Source organism: Bos taurus, chromosome 22 (assembly GCF_002263795.3).
Source record: "Bos taurus isolate L1 Dominette 01449 registration number 42190680 breed Hereford chromosome 22, ARS-UCD2.0, whole genome shotgun sequence".
NCBI lineage: Eukaryota > Metazoa > Chordata > Mammalia > Artiodactyla > Bovidae > Bos > Bos taurus.
The window spans coordinates 48226879-48241206 of NC_037349.1; the positions used below are offsets into that span (position 1 = coordinate 48226879).

A 14328-nucleotide genomic window follows, 5' to 3' on the forward strand; every position below is an offset into this window, starting at 1 on the left:
GAACTGACAGAGTTGTTCCCCTCTCATCATCATCTGGGGATGCCTGTTTGGAGAAATAGTTAGCATTAGATGAAACTTCACCTAGATCGCTGTCATCAAACAATCACTTACTTGACATAGACACCAAAATACTGAGTGGGGATATGACAGGAATGATTCCAGAGCCACCAGTGGAAATGAGCAGTCCCGAGTGAAGACACAGGTGACAAGGATGCTCCCAGCTCTAGGCAATGGCCTTTGTGTCTCCTAACTGGATCACTTTCAGGTTGCCTTGTGCTCTGTGATGTTAGGAAGACGGGCGTTTTTGAGACTTTTAAAATCTTTACATAGAGGATTTATTTATTTTCTTATCTGTTATCTTTTATTTGAGTTTTCTTTTTTTTTTTTTTAAAAAAGCATATTGAACCTCATGGAGAAAATATCTGGCCTTTGTCTTCTTTATGACCCAGAAGTAGATTGAGTGGCCAGAGGACTGGAATAGGAGAGCCATTTGGCCACATAGTTTGCTTCAGTAATGAACTCCCTTCCATTTGTAAGATAGGGACTGGATAGGAAATATTTACCTCCAAATGCGACACTGTGCCCTTTTAATAAGTGTTGAATAGAAAGTAAGTCATGGGTTATTTATTTTTATTACCTACCTCAGAGACTGATGGTTTGCAAGTTCAGGTCTGGCCAGTCTTAGATATCTGTGTCCTGAGGTCATATAAACAGTGGGCCAGAAATCATATTGGAAGATCATCTCTTCTAATCATTCATTCATTCCAATAATTCTAATAATTCATTGGACATCTCACCTTGGGCAAGTCATTTAACTTCTCTGAGCCAGTTTCCTCAATAATTAGGAGGCTAGCCCATATGTTCTCTTACGCCTTTTTGTAACTCAGGTTCTAATCTGTAGCCCCTTGTACTTTGTCCTATATTACTAGGACATCTGTTTCCTAGCATAACATCTCACTGGGGGAATTTGGACAAGACAGGGATTCATACTCAAGGATGAAAATTTACTCGGGAGCTTAGGTGAACCACAGACCATTTATTCTTTAAGCAAGGCTGGGATTGTGGAATAATGAGGGAGGGAGAAGGAACTGACCATGATAGGAGAAATGCCTGAGACATTTGTACCCACTATAGAGATACTAGTCTGTCAGACAGCATCCCTTTTTTTCTGGTAACCAGGAAATACAGGTGTTCAGGAGTGATTGTCTTAGGAGATGGAACACTTCTCTTTGTGTGTGTGTGTGTGTGTGTGTGTGTGTGTTTGTTTAAGGGAGAACTGTTAGTAACAGTAGGGAATCAGCAGTTTTATTCCACTTTGGCTCTGTTCTTCAAAAAATTGATAATAGAATTTCATTTTCTTTGGTGTTAGATAATACTTTTTTCAAGCATTGCATTTCATAAATATTCTAAACAGGTTTGTCTGGTGTTCTTAGGTACTCCTGCCAGAGTCACTGTGTTTTAACTATTTTGGAAAATTTCCTAATATTTGCTTATAGCTTCCAGCATGTTTACTGTGTTTGTGCCATATATAATAAATAAATTATAATCATTATGAAGCACCTATCCACAAGATTAATTTGTTTTATTTCATATTCATTCTTCTATCAAGAAAACTACACCCGTTCTCATTTTTCCCCTTTCTCACTTCCAACAGTAAAAAGAACATAAGAAAGCAGCGAATGAAAATCTTATTCAATGTTGTTCTCGAAGCTCGTGAGCCAGGCTCAGGCAGAAGACTTTGTGATCTATTTATGGTTAAACCATCCAAAAAGGACTATCCTGATTATTATAAAATCATCTTGGAGCCAATGGACTTGAAAATAATTGAGCATAACATCCGCAATGACAAATATGCGGGGGAGGAGGGAATGATAGAGGACATGAAGCTGATGTTCCGGAACGCCAGGCACTACAACGAGGAGGGCTCCCAGGTAAGGGCACGTGGGGATCCTGACAGACGCCCAACTGCAATGATTCTTCTCAATGACTAGCTTAATATTTTGTCTTTCCTTAATTGTTTAAAATTAGAGGCAGGACATTGTAAAGGTTAAAACTTTATACCCTGTACAGTTACCCCTCATTGCCTTGTGGGAGGGGATTGGTTCCAGGGCTTCCCGGATCCCTGCAGCACCAAATCCATAGAGTCTCAAGTCTCTTGTTTGAAATGTCATTACAGTTCACTGTCTGAATCCACGGATTCCATGGATTCAAACTGTCAGCTATAATCTGACATCTTAGATTTGAGTCCTATCTTGCTAATCCCTGTGTAAGTAACTCATCTTTTTTGAGCCTCATGTGTAAAATGGGGTTAATAATAGTACTTGCATTAAGGTTGTTGTGGGATTAGAATGAGCTCATGTTGACAGAAAATGTTACATAGCGCCTGGTATTCAAACACTCAAATGAAAGCCAAGGACATGAAAATCTTTCATCATTATTGTTACTGCTATCCTCAGTTGCCATACTGCTCTAGGGATAGTCCATAAAATGATATAATTAGATAAACAGAATGGGAAAGACTAGAGATCTCTTCAAGAAAATCAGAGATACCAAGGGAATATTTCGTGCAAGGATGGGCACAATAAAAGACGATGTGGACCTAACAGAAGCAGAAGATATTAAGAAGAGATGGCAAGAATACACAGAAGAACTGTACAAAAGAGGTCTTCATGACCCAGATAACCACGATGGTGTGATCACTCACCTAGAGCCAGACATCCTGGAGTGTGAAGTCAAGTGGGCCTTAGGAAGCATCACTACAAACAAAGATAATGGAGGTGATGGAATTCCAATTGAGCTATTTCAAATCCTAAAAGATAATGCTATTAAAAGTGCTACACTCCATATGCCAGCAAATTTGGAAACTCAGCAGTGGCCATAGGACTGGAAAAGGTCAGTTTTCATTCCAATCCCAAAGAAAGGCAATCCCAAAGAATGTTCAGACTACCACACAATTGCACTCATCTCACACGCTTGCAAAGTAATGCTCAAAATTCTCCAAGCCAGGCTTCAATAGTACATGAACCGAGAACTTCCAGATACTCAAGCTGGATTTAGAAAAGGCAGAGGAACCAGAGATCAAATTGCCAACATCCATTAGATTATAGAAAAAGCAAGAGAATTCCAGAAAAACATCTGCTTCATTGACTACACTGAAGCCTTTCACTGTGTGGATCACAATAGACTGGAAAATTCCTAAAGAGATGGGAATACCAGACCGCCTTAGCTGCCTCCTGAGAAACCTGTATTCAGGTCAAAAGCAACAGTTAGAACCAAACATGGAACAACAGACTGGTTTCATATTGGGAAAGGAGTGCATCAAGGCTGTATATTGTCACCTTTTATAATAACTTATGTTCAGAGTACATCATGTGAAATGTTGGGCTGGATGAAGCAGAAGCTAGAATCCAGATTGCCAGGAGAAATATTAGTAACCTCAGATGTGTAGATGATTACCACCCTTACGGCAGAAAGTGAAAAGGAACCGAAGAGCCTCTAGATAAAGGTGAAAGAAGAGAGTGAAAAAACTGGCTTAAAACTCACCATTGAAAAAACGAAGATCCTGGCATCTGGTCCCCTCACTTCATGGCAGATAGATGGGGAAACAATGGAAACAGTGGCAGACTTTATTTTCTTGGGCTCCAAAATCACTGCAGGTGGTGACTGCAGCCGTGAAATTGAAAGATGCTTGCTCCTTGGAAGAAAAGCTATGACCAACCTATACAGCATATTAAAAAGCAGACACATTACTTTGCTGACAAAGGTCTGTATAGTCAAAGCTGTGATTTTTCTAGTAGTCATGTAAAAATGTGAGAATTGGACCATAAAGAAAGAGGAGTGCCAAAGAATTGATGCTTTTGAACTGTGGTGTTTGAGAAGACTCTTGAGAGTCCCTTGGATGTGAAGAGATCAAACCAATCAATCCTAAAAGAAATCAATCCTAGGCATTCATTGGAAGGACTGATGCTGAAGCTGAAGCTCCAGTACTTTGGCCACCTGATGGGAAGAACTGACTCATTAGAAAAGACCCTAGTGATGGGAAAGATTGAAGGCAGGAGGAAAAGGGGACGACAGAGGATGAGATGGTTGGATGGCATCACCAACTCAATGGACATGAGTTTGAGCAAACTCTGGGAGATGGTGAAGGACAGGGAAACCTGGTGTGCTGCAGTCCATGGGGTCACTAAAGAGTTGGACACAAATAAGCACCTGAAAAACAACAAGAGTAATCTAAATATTAGGATATTTTCAATAATACACCTTTATATAATTGATTTTGTTAGGAAGCATCTTGATTTTCAGTTCTTCATCAGTAAAGCTATGATATAGTCTTCCTTTCATATATTTTCTACTCAGTATCCGTTATCTACTTTATTTTTTATTAATAAATGGAAGTATAAGTGACATGCGTTTCAGGGGTACAACATAGTGATTGAATATTTATATATATTGGAAAATGATCACATTAAGTCTAGTTAACATCCATCACCATATGCAGTTAACAATTTTTTTCTTGTGATGAGAACTTGTAAGATCTACTGTCTTGGCTGCTGCTAAGTCGCTTCAGTCGTGCCCCAACTCTGTGCGACCCCATAGACGGCAGCCCACTAGGCTCCCCCGTCCCTGGGATTCTCCAGGCAAGAACACTGGAGTGGGTTGCCATTTCCTTCTCCAATGCATGAAAGTGAAAAGTGAAAGTGAAGTCGCTCAGTCGTGTCCGACTCTTAGCGACCCCATGGACTGCAGCCCAACAGGCCCCTCCGTCCATGGGATTTTCCAGGCAAGAGTACTGGAGTGGGGTGCCATTGCCTTCTCGGAAGATCTACTGTCTTAGCATCTTGCAAATATACAGTACGGTGTTACTAAGTATGGCTGCCATGCTGAACATTGCGTCCCCATGGCTTACTTACTTTATAACTGGAGTTTGTGCCTTTGACCCCTTTACTCATCTTGCCTGTCCTCTGGCAGCCACCAGTCTATTCTCTGTATCTATGAGCTTGAGATTTTTGGGGGGCCGAGGAATGGTATTTTAGTTTCCTTGGAGGTGAGATCATATAGTATTTGTATTTCTCTGTCTCACCTTATTTCATTTAGCATAATGCCCTTAGGATTTGTCTTTCATCTTGTCGCAAATGGCAGGATTTCATTCTTTTTATGGCTGAATGATATTCCTGTCTGTGACATTTTCTTTATCCAGTCACTCTTTCGTGAACACTTATGTTGTTTCCGTATCTTGGCCATTGTAAACATGCTGCAGTGAACATGGTTTGGGGGTCCATAGATCCTTTCTGAGTTTTCTCTGTCTACTCTAAGTTTCCCAGAAATGAAAGTACACTTTCAAATCATTTATATTTCCATTCTTATGTTATTGCATTTGAGTATAAAATAAAGTAGGTGCTGAGGGTGCTTGTAATCAGAGAAGTGGTTCTCTTCTGTGATAGGGGTTTATACTGTCCTCAGTGTCATTGGGTAATGTGCCACTTGTCTGCCACCAGTAGAGAAAAAAGCCACCCTTAGGAGAGGTTGCCAAAGAAGAGAGGTCATTTATTCCCTCAGTCCCTCTGCTCTGGTGGTATTCAGGGAGGAGAGCCTTTGGACTGGGGTGGGAGGAGGCAACTGTGGGGGCCAAGCCATTGGGTGAGTAACTTTGTCCATGGCTATATATTATCACCCTTGGCTCAGTCTTCAGAGAGAGAGAGAGAGACTAAGCAGAGATTATTGCTTTTCACAAATCAGATTCCAGGCTATGAATGCACACTGATATTAAATCTCTTTTAATAATATTTGAGATGTTTTTTTCCAGCTATCATGTATTTTTACTTTCCATTGAGCTCAGTCTGCTACCTAGAGGGTCCAGTGTAAGAGAGATTTATGAAGAAACAGCACATGTAAATATGTTTCAGAACTTCTGCAGAAACTTGTAGTGATTCTACTACAGTAGTTCTCAAACTTCAGCTGGCATGGGTGCACATTAGAAATACTGGAAAGCTTTAAACAATGAACCAAGACCCACCCCACAGAGATGTGATTTGTTGCTCTGTTGTGGTCTCAGGCTTTATTTCTTTAGTTCTCAACTGTCCTAACCTGTGTTTTAAAACTTCTTTATGGATACATATTATACTTTAATAGAAAGCTTCTTAGAAAATAATTTTAATTATATTTGTAATTGAATATAGGTGTACAACGATGCACACATCCTGGAGAAGTTACTCAAGGATAAAAGGAAAGAGCTGGGCCCACTGCCTGATGATGATGACATGGCATCTCCCAAACTCAAGCTGAGTAAGGCAGCCTCACACTTCGTGGTTCAGTTCAGTCTGTCAAGTATGGGTTGGTTGGTTTAGTTGCTAAGTTGTGTCTGACTGTTGTGACCCCATGGACTGTAGCCTGCCAGGCTCCTCTGTCCATGAGATTCTCCACGCAAGAATACTGGAGTGGGTTGCTGTTTCCTGATTTACTGAAGTATTTAATTAATTGGTGAATATAATTGAATTTGCACTCCAGCACAGAGTTTCTTGGTTTCTCTCAAGTACTCTCTTCTGTATTTTAAGTAAACATAAAAGCGCATGAGGAATAGAAGAATATTACGTCAAAAGGTTTTACTTTTTTTGAATGCGGTGGACATTTTATAAATGTTAAATAGTGAGAATAGATACTTTTTCTACATGTGATGCCTGGAAAAAGTATAGGAGCAGGTTTTAATTTTCTTCCTGTTTTTCGGTCTGTTTGCTAAGTTACTGGAATTAAAAGTGAGTTCCTCCTAGACAGAATTTGAGAGGTTAGAGATGTCTAGTTACTGTACTGTAAGTTAACTCGGCTGTCTGTTGAGTGTGGGCTGTGAATGGTTGTTATGTTAAAAACCGTGAGAGGGACTTCACTGGCAGTCTATTGGTTAGGACTTTGCCTTCCATTGCAGGGGTTAGGGTTTGATCCTGGTTGAAGAGCTGGGACCCCCAAGCAGCCAAAAAAAACAAAAACAAAAAAAACCCCATAAAACAGAAGTAGTATTGCAACAAATTCTGTAAAGACTTTAAAGATGGTCCACATCCAAAAAAAAGCAAACTGTAAAGAGAAGAAAGAAAGCAAAAATAATTAGTACCATTGGGCTAAAGAACAGGTGTCTGCCTTATTTAAAATATATAAATAAATACTAAGCAAATGATGGTGGTGTCAAATATTCTTTAGAGCCGTATTTGCTAAAATGGAAAGAACAAACTTTAATTTCTTTACATGGAATGACTAAACTGAATTTGCAGTAGTTTGGGGTATGATTTATTGCTTAAGTGATCATTCCTTTTTGTTAAGCTACTTATTTATTTTTTCATGTAATTATAAAAGCATACAGAAATGAAAACCTTCTAATTTTTCACTTGCAGGAATGAAAGTCTCCTAATTTATAGGGACATAATATATTTTAAAACTAAAATTAACTATATAAGTTAAGAAACTAATGACAGATACTTGAATAGTAACTGTATTAGTTACTGTTTAGTTAATAGTAAATATAGAACTAAATATATATAAATGCATGTACATATATTTTTTAAAGTTCAGGGAGAGGAGATTTTACCATGCAATGTTAATTTTCTTTTCATTTCTCAATGTTATATTATGAAAAACTCAAGGCAATGGCACCCCACTCCAGTACTGTTGCCCGGAAAGTCCCATGGATGGAGGAGCCTGGTAGGCTGCAGTCCATGGGGTCGCTAAGAGTCAGACACGACTGAGCGACTTCACTTTCACTTTCCACTTTCATGCATTGGAGAAGGAAATGGCAACTCACTCCAGTGTTCTTGCCTGGAGAATCCCATGGACAGAGAAGCCATGCAGTCCATGTCGTCGCACAGAGTTGGACATGACTGAAGCGACTTAGCGCCAGCAGCATACACAGATGTAAAGAATAGTACAATGAATCACTCTCTATACCTATTACTCAGCATTTATCAAGATTGTGCCATACTTACTTCCTGTATTCCCTTTTGCCCTTCTTTTTTCTTTATTCTGAATTATAAGACACATCCAGTCATGTCATTTTATTTCTACATAGTTCAGTATGCATCTTTAAAATATGCAGATAGTTTCTTAAATAATCATGACATCATTGTCACACATTACAAAATTAGGAATTTCTTGGTTTCCTCTAATACCTGATAAATTTTCAAATTTTACTGATTGTCTCACAAATATATTTTTACAATTGGTTTCTTCCAGGCAGGATCTAGTCAAGTTCTGTGTATTGCATTTGATTGTTTTACTTAAACTCATAATTCAGAGCAGTCCTCCTCCTTTTTTTCATCCTCCTGCTGTTGACTCTAGAAACCTGGTCACTTCCTTGTACAGTCCTCCTTAGGATATCAGTTAACTTTTTCCTTATTTCTTTCAAATGGACATTAACTTCAATGGCTTGATTAGATGCAGTTTCAACTTGTTGAGTAAGGTCCACATGTTGCATTTGATTGATAGTTCTCTTAGTCTGTGAGTTCTCCATCTCTTCCTTTTTGTCTTGCAGTTTGTTGAAGAAATTGGGTTTGTACTGTAGTTTCCCACAGTCTAGGTTTTGGTAATTGTATCCCTTTGCTGCAGTATTCACGTGTTCCTTTGTATTTCCTATAAATTGGTAGTTGATCAGACCTAGATTTTAAATTTGATTCTCCCCTCACTTTGGCACAGAAACTGACGTAAGAGGTAATATAGTCTTCCGTCAGGTGGCATGTAATATCTGGTTGTTTCTTTAAATTATGGTAATAGCTATTGATGCTTGCTACATAAATTGATTGAAGAGATGTAAAGTAGTACTAGTTTAATTTTATCACTGCTTGTTCAGTTACTAACTGGAATACTTCTATGTAGAAAAGCTGCCTCATCCATATTTGGTTACCCAGTGGATGGTTTTTTTGTTTGTATGTATTGTTTTGGTTTTTGAAAGGATAAAAGCTAGATTTCCCTTTTCATTTACCAGTTTTCAAAGTAATGAAATACAGACAAGATAATGCATTGGCTTACTAAAATCCTGCAATATCTACCCCATTGTTTGTTTTTATCATTAAGGACTACTAGATGTAAACATATTCCTGAGTTTTACCCCACTGCAATTATGGTTCTTGTTGATATTTAATGTTGTCCCAGGTTGGCTGCTGTGGTCTTTTGAGCTGGCCATAGTAAGAAGTCGTTGATAGACTCTTACTGTCTAGCGTCTCAAGATACAGCAAACTGATCTTGTGTAGACTAGGAATCAACCATTTGCAAAAGAGCTAATAACATTAGTTTTTGAAATCAGTATTCTAAAAATATAGTCAGAATTATTTAGGGGTATACTGCAACTAGGTTGGTCACTGTTTCTAGAATTTTCATTGGACAGAGCTAAGAAATTTTGTATTTTATATTTAAAGAGAAAATGCACCATAAATTCATATCGATACTCTCAATTGAGATTCCAGGCACAAAGTTTTTATTCATTGTCCTCTGTTTTAATGTCTTTATCTCTTTTTTTTCCTTGATGAAAATCTCAGTTCTCAAGGATACCATAGGAGATGGAATTAGACTGTCACAAAACTGCTCATTTCCTTTATTCTGCCTTATTTACAACTATCTCAACATAACAGTACTTTCTCTTCCGCCAAAAATATGAGTACTGAAAATAGTTTGTTTTTCTAGTTCTTTCTTTGTTGATGGGATATATTTCACTAGAAAAATGCTAATTACTATGTTTTATACATCACTTGAAATAATTCCTTCCTTGGGTTATGCTACCAACTTTATACAAATTTAGGTTCATTTATTTTATTTTATTCATTTAACATTAAGTCTTTTTCTTTAGGTAGGAAGAGTGGTATTTCTCCTAAAAAATCAAAATACATGACTCCAATGCAGCAGAAACTAAATGAAGTCTATGAAGCTGTAAAGAACTATACTGATAAGAGGGGTCGCCGCCTCAGTGCCATATTTCTGAGGCTTCCCTCCAGATCCGAGCTGCCTGACTACTATTTGACCATTAAAAAGCCCATGGACATGGAAAAAATTCGAAGTCACATGATGGCCAACAAATACCAAGATATAGACTCCATGGTTGAGGACTTCGTCATGATGTTTAACAATGCCTGTACATACAATGAGCCCGAGTCTTTGATCTACAAAGATGCCCTTGTCCTACACAAAGTGCTGCTTGAAACTCGGAGAGACTTAGAAGGAGATGAGGACTCGCATGTCCCAAATGTAACCTTGCTGATTCAGGAGCTTATCCATAATCTTTTTGTGTCAGTCATGAGTCATCAGGATGATGAAGGAAGATGCTACAGTGATTCCTTAGCAGAAATTCCTGCTGTGGATCCCAGCTTTCCAAACAAACCTCCTCTTACTTTTGACATAATTAGGAAGAATGTTGAAAATAACCGCTACCGACGGCTTGATTTATTTCAAGAGCATATGTTTGAAGTATTGGAGAGGGCAAGAAGGATGAATCGGTATGTTTTCAAAGTCATTTCTTTTTGAGAAGGTGTGACACAGAAGGTGTAAAATAGAGGAAAGAATTTGCTTTGATGTGCTATTTCAGCGTACAGTTGGTAGGGTGCTATTTTGAATTTTAATTAGAATGTATAGAGAGTAAGAATGTTCTGGGGGAGAGAAGACACACTACTGAATTGGGTCAATGAGGGGAAGAAATGAGAGACAAAATTGAGGATATGTTGAAAGGATAAACTTAAAATACAGCCTTTCATAGAACATGTATTTTAAAAGGATGGAATGCTTTTAATTAGAAATAATAATAGGATTTTCTTTTCAAGTTTGAGTTCAGTGCAAGTGTGCTTTAAGTAAAGTAGCTCTAAAATATTGATCTGAGCTTACACTGATTTAAATTTGATTGCCATTTCAGACTCCTCAAAGGGCTTCTTTTTAGTTTCAGATTTGTCACTTTTAAGTTCATTCTGCAGACATTAAATGTTATAAAAAGAAGAGGCAGTCAAATTTAAATTTCCGTCAAACTTAAATCCCCTTCTAATTTTGATCTGTGCTGTATATTTGCCACACAACAATAGCATATACTCAGCTGTGGAAATAGTTTCAGTTCTGCAATCATGGTGGGTCTTCTCGGTGCTCTTGGGATCACTTGGGGAGAATAAAAGAGTTAAGAATACACACCCTACCTTCCTAGAGCTTATTATCTGTTATGCTGATTGCTAGACCTTTAGTCAGTGGGCATGGGGTAATTCCAGCCAGGGACTCGACGAAGCCTGGGTTTGCTCTGGATCTTGAAAGAAAAGTGAAAAGTAATATTTGCTGTTCCTATTGAGCGCTTGCCCTTTCTAAAGTACCATGTAGACGATCTCTAACCCTTACTGTAGCCATCATAGGTAAGGGATAATCTTCCAATTTGTATATGAAGACGTGCACGACAGAGAGAAGTAACTTGCCATAGTCACACAACTAGTAAATGCGGCGACTCATCTTGTTCCTCACTGCAGGGAGCTGCTGCTGAGCCAGTCACCAGGAGGCCAGTCAAGCAGTATAGCCAGGGATGGTAAAACTTGAGCTCTGTGCTCTGAGAGCTTAAAGTCTGACAGTTGGAACAGCACCTGTGCTTAGGGAGCAATCGTTCCCAGCATGAGATAACATTTAAGGACTTGGTATTTAGTAAGATGGTGGAGTAATAAACTTCTTTAGGGTTCTAAAGAGCATGAGATGTCAGGGAAGAATGGGGAAATGGGTGGGATTCACATCAGGTAAGTGGTGTGAGTAAAGGCATAAGATTAGGAAATGAGTACAGTGTGTTCACAGGATAGGTAGAGTTAGGGTCAGGTTGGAGAGGCCTCTGAGAGACATGTTTAAGATATGGTCCTTATTCTTCAACAGTGAAGAAATAAAGCCGGAAGGGGAGTGCATCTTGCAGTCAGAATCTGCATTCATTTATTTCTTAGTTTTCATTTATCCTAAAAATATTTATTAAATGGCTACCAGTTACGAGCATGTTCTGGATACATGGAATATACCAGTGGACAAAACAGACAAACCCTTCCCTCATGGAGTTTAGAGTTCTATTCTTGTTCTCAGTTTACTTAAACAGTCCTTAAATCTAAAGTCACTCCTCTTCTCCCTACCCCATACCCTACCCCCATTACTTCGTGGGCTTAGTTCTGTGAATGAGTCTTCCACAATACATTTGTCTCTTAGATTATTATTAGGCTTCCCTCGTGGCTCATATGGTAAAGAGTCTGCCTGCAGTACAGGAGACCTGGGTTCAATCTCTGGGTTGGAAAGATCCCCTGGAGAAGGAAATGGCAACCCACTCCATTATCCCTTGCCTGGAAAATTCCATGGACGAGGAGCCTGGCAGGCTATACTTCATGGAGTCGCAGAGAGTCAGACATGACTGAGCAACTTCACTTTCTTTCTTTCTTAGATTATTAGCAGCTTTGTTCCTTGTATAGATGACATGATTAGTTTAGGAACTAAGCAGATTTGTATCTGTAAGAAATAAACTCTTTTCGTTCTCCCATTATTGACCTGATTAGCTTTTGCTGTTGAGGCCTAGGAGGTAGCTGCTGCTGCTAAGTCACTTCAGTCGTGTCCGACTCTGTGTGACCCCATAAACGGCAGCTCACCAGGCTCCCCCGTCCCTGGGATTCTCCAGGCAAGAACAGTGGAGTGGGTTGCCATTTCCTTCTCCAATGCATAAAAGTGAAAGTGAAGTCGCTCAGTCGTGTCTGACTCTTAGCGACCCCATGGATTGCAGCCCACCAGGCTCCTCCATCCATGGGATTTTCCAGGCAAGAGTACTGGAGTAGAGTCCAGCGTAACTTTACAGTATTCCCTTCTTTGTCTGAGGTTTCACTTTCTGCAGTTTAAGTTACCCAAGATCAGTCAAGATCCAAAAGTACTAAATGAAAAACCCAGAAGTAAACAATTTGTAATTTTAAAATTAACACAATTTGTAGTTTTTATAGTGTTCTGAGTGCATGATGGAATTATAAATCTGCCCTTTGAAAGTAGCATGGATTATCAAAAGTGCATTTTCAGTTTTAATTTTATACTTGTAATTATAAGCTCTTATAAAATTAATTTCAAGTGAACAGCCTTCAGAAGTCTCTATTCAGAAAATAGGCATCAGAATAGTGTCGTTGAAGTTTCTTCCCTTGGCCCGTTTTAGTTTTATTGCTTTCCTACAAGTGTTAGCATTTCTGTAACCCGAAAAGATTTTAGAATCTTCCTAGAAACACCCATCTGGGTCGTTATTGGCAGTGTTTTAGGTTGCCAGGTCGCCTGTGCTTGTGGTCAGCATTCTGGAGTAAGATGCTCTAATGGTCGGTGTCAGCAAGCAGCTGACTGGGCTTGGCTGCAGCATCCACACTGCCCTGGCTAGAATGCCTCCATGACTGCTGCTAAGTCTTTGTCTCTGGTTATCCTTGTGAATAATTTTTCAAGCCCTGATATTCCTAGTAGTTAATAGAATTATCTTTAGGCCTTCCTCAGACCAACACAGTGGATGACAAATAGTAATAAAATTTCTTTGAGTCTAAATTATGAAGTTCATTTTGCCCAATCGTTTAATTTTATAAATGGGGAGAATCTCTTAAAAGTTTTCAGTATGACACAGATGATTTTTTTTTTTTCTATCTTTCACTGTGTTGCCTCTGCTGGTTCCCCAGAATTATGTAGGTATTTCTCGGGAACTAAAATGAACACTAACTCTGAGGCCTACACCCATTTTATGATACTCTCAGGACTTTGCAATTTAGGTTCAAATATTTACTGAGTCCTAGCAGCCTAGATACCCACTCCAGTGTTCTTGCCTGGAGAATCCCAGGGGCAGGAGAGCCTGGTGGGCTAACGTCTATGGGGTCACACAGAGTCGGACATGACTGAAGTGACTTAGCAGCAGCAGCAGCAGCCTAGACAACCATGATATAGATCCACCCCCCCTAAAAAAAGGCTAAATCTTCTGTTAATATTTTATCTAGTGTGTTGATCCCTTAACTAAAAGAAAGTTAGAATTAATCCCAAGATTAGATTCAGGTAAGTGTTAGATGCGGTATGAAGCCTTAGTATAGTCCTTGGTTCTGGCATCCCTCTTCTGTTGCCAAACTTAGTAGTGAATGTACCACGTTTCTCCCCCAGGAAGCTGGATGATTTTACATGAGCTATACAGGGAGTGAGCCTTAAAGAAATGGGAACTGGTGGGCAGGAGGCTCACTGAGGTAAAATTGAACAAATTTTAAGGAGATACCCATATTAGAACTGCTCAGAAGTTATCACTATATCAATGAATACAGTAAAGAAGCATTTCATAGAATGCTTAACATATGATCAGGGTGTTTGAAAGAAGCATATTGTCAA

At 39.0% G+C, this 14328-nt stretch overlaps 1 protein-coding gene across 42 annotated transcripts in view; it reads left to right on the forward strand.

The window, feature by feature from the left end:
• The window catches only part of PBRM1 (polybromo 1), a 106924-nt gene that overhangs the window by 50799 nt on the left and 41797 nt on the right, over positions 1 to 14328 (forward strand). For all 42 annotated transcript variants that reach the window (XM_059879516.1, XM_005222979.5, XM_024982491.2 and 39 more), the window contains 3 exons: positions 1655 to 1931; positions 6177 to 6282; positions 9818 to 10460. In XM_059879516.1, coding sequence (XP_059735499.1) covers positions 1655 to 1931; positions 6177 to 6282; positions 9818 to 10460 — 1026 coding nt within the window. The remainder of the gene's footprint in view (positions 1 to 1654; positions 1932 to 6176; positions 6283 to 9817; positions 10461 to 14328) is intronic.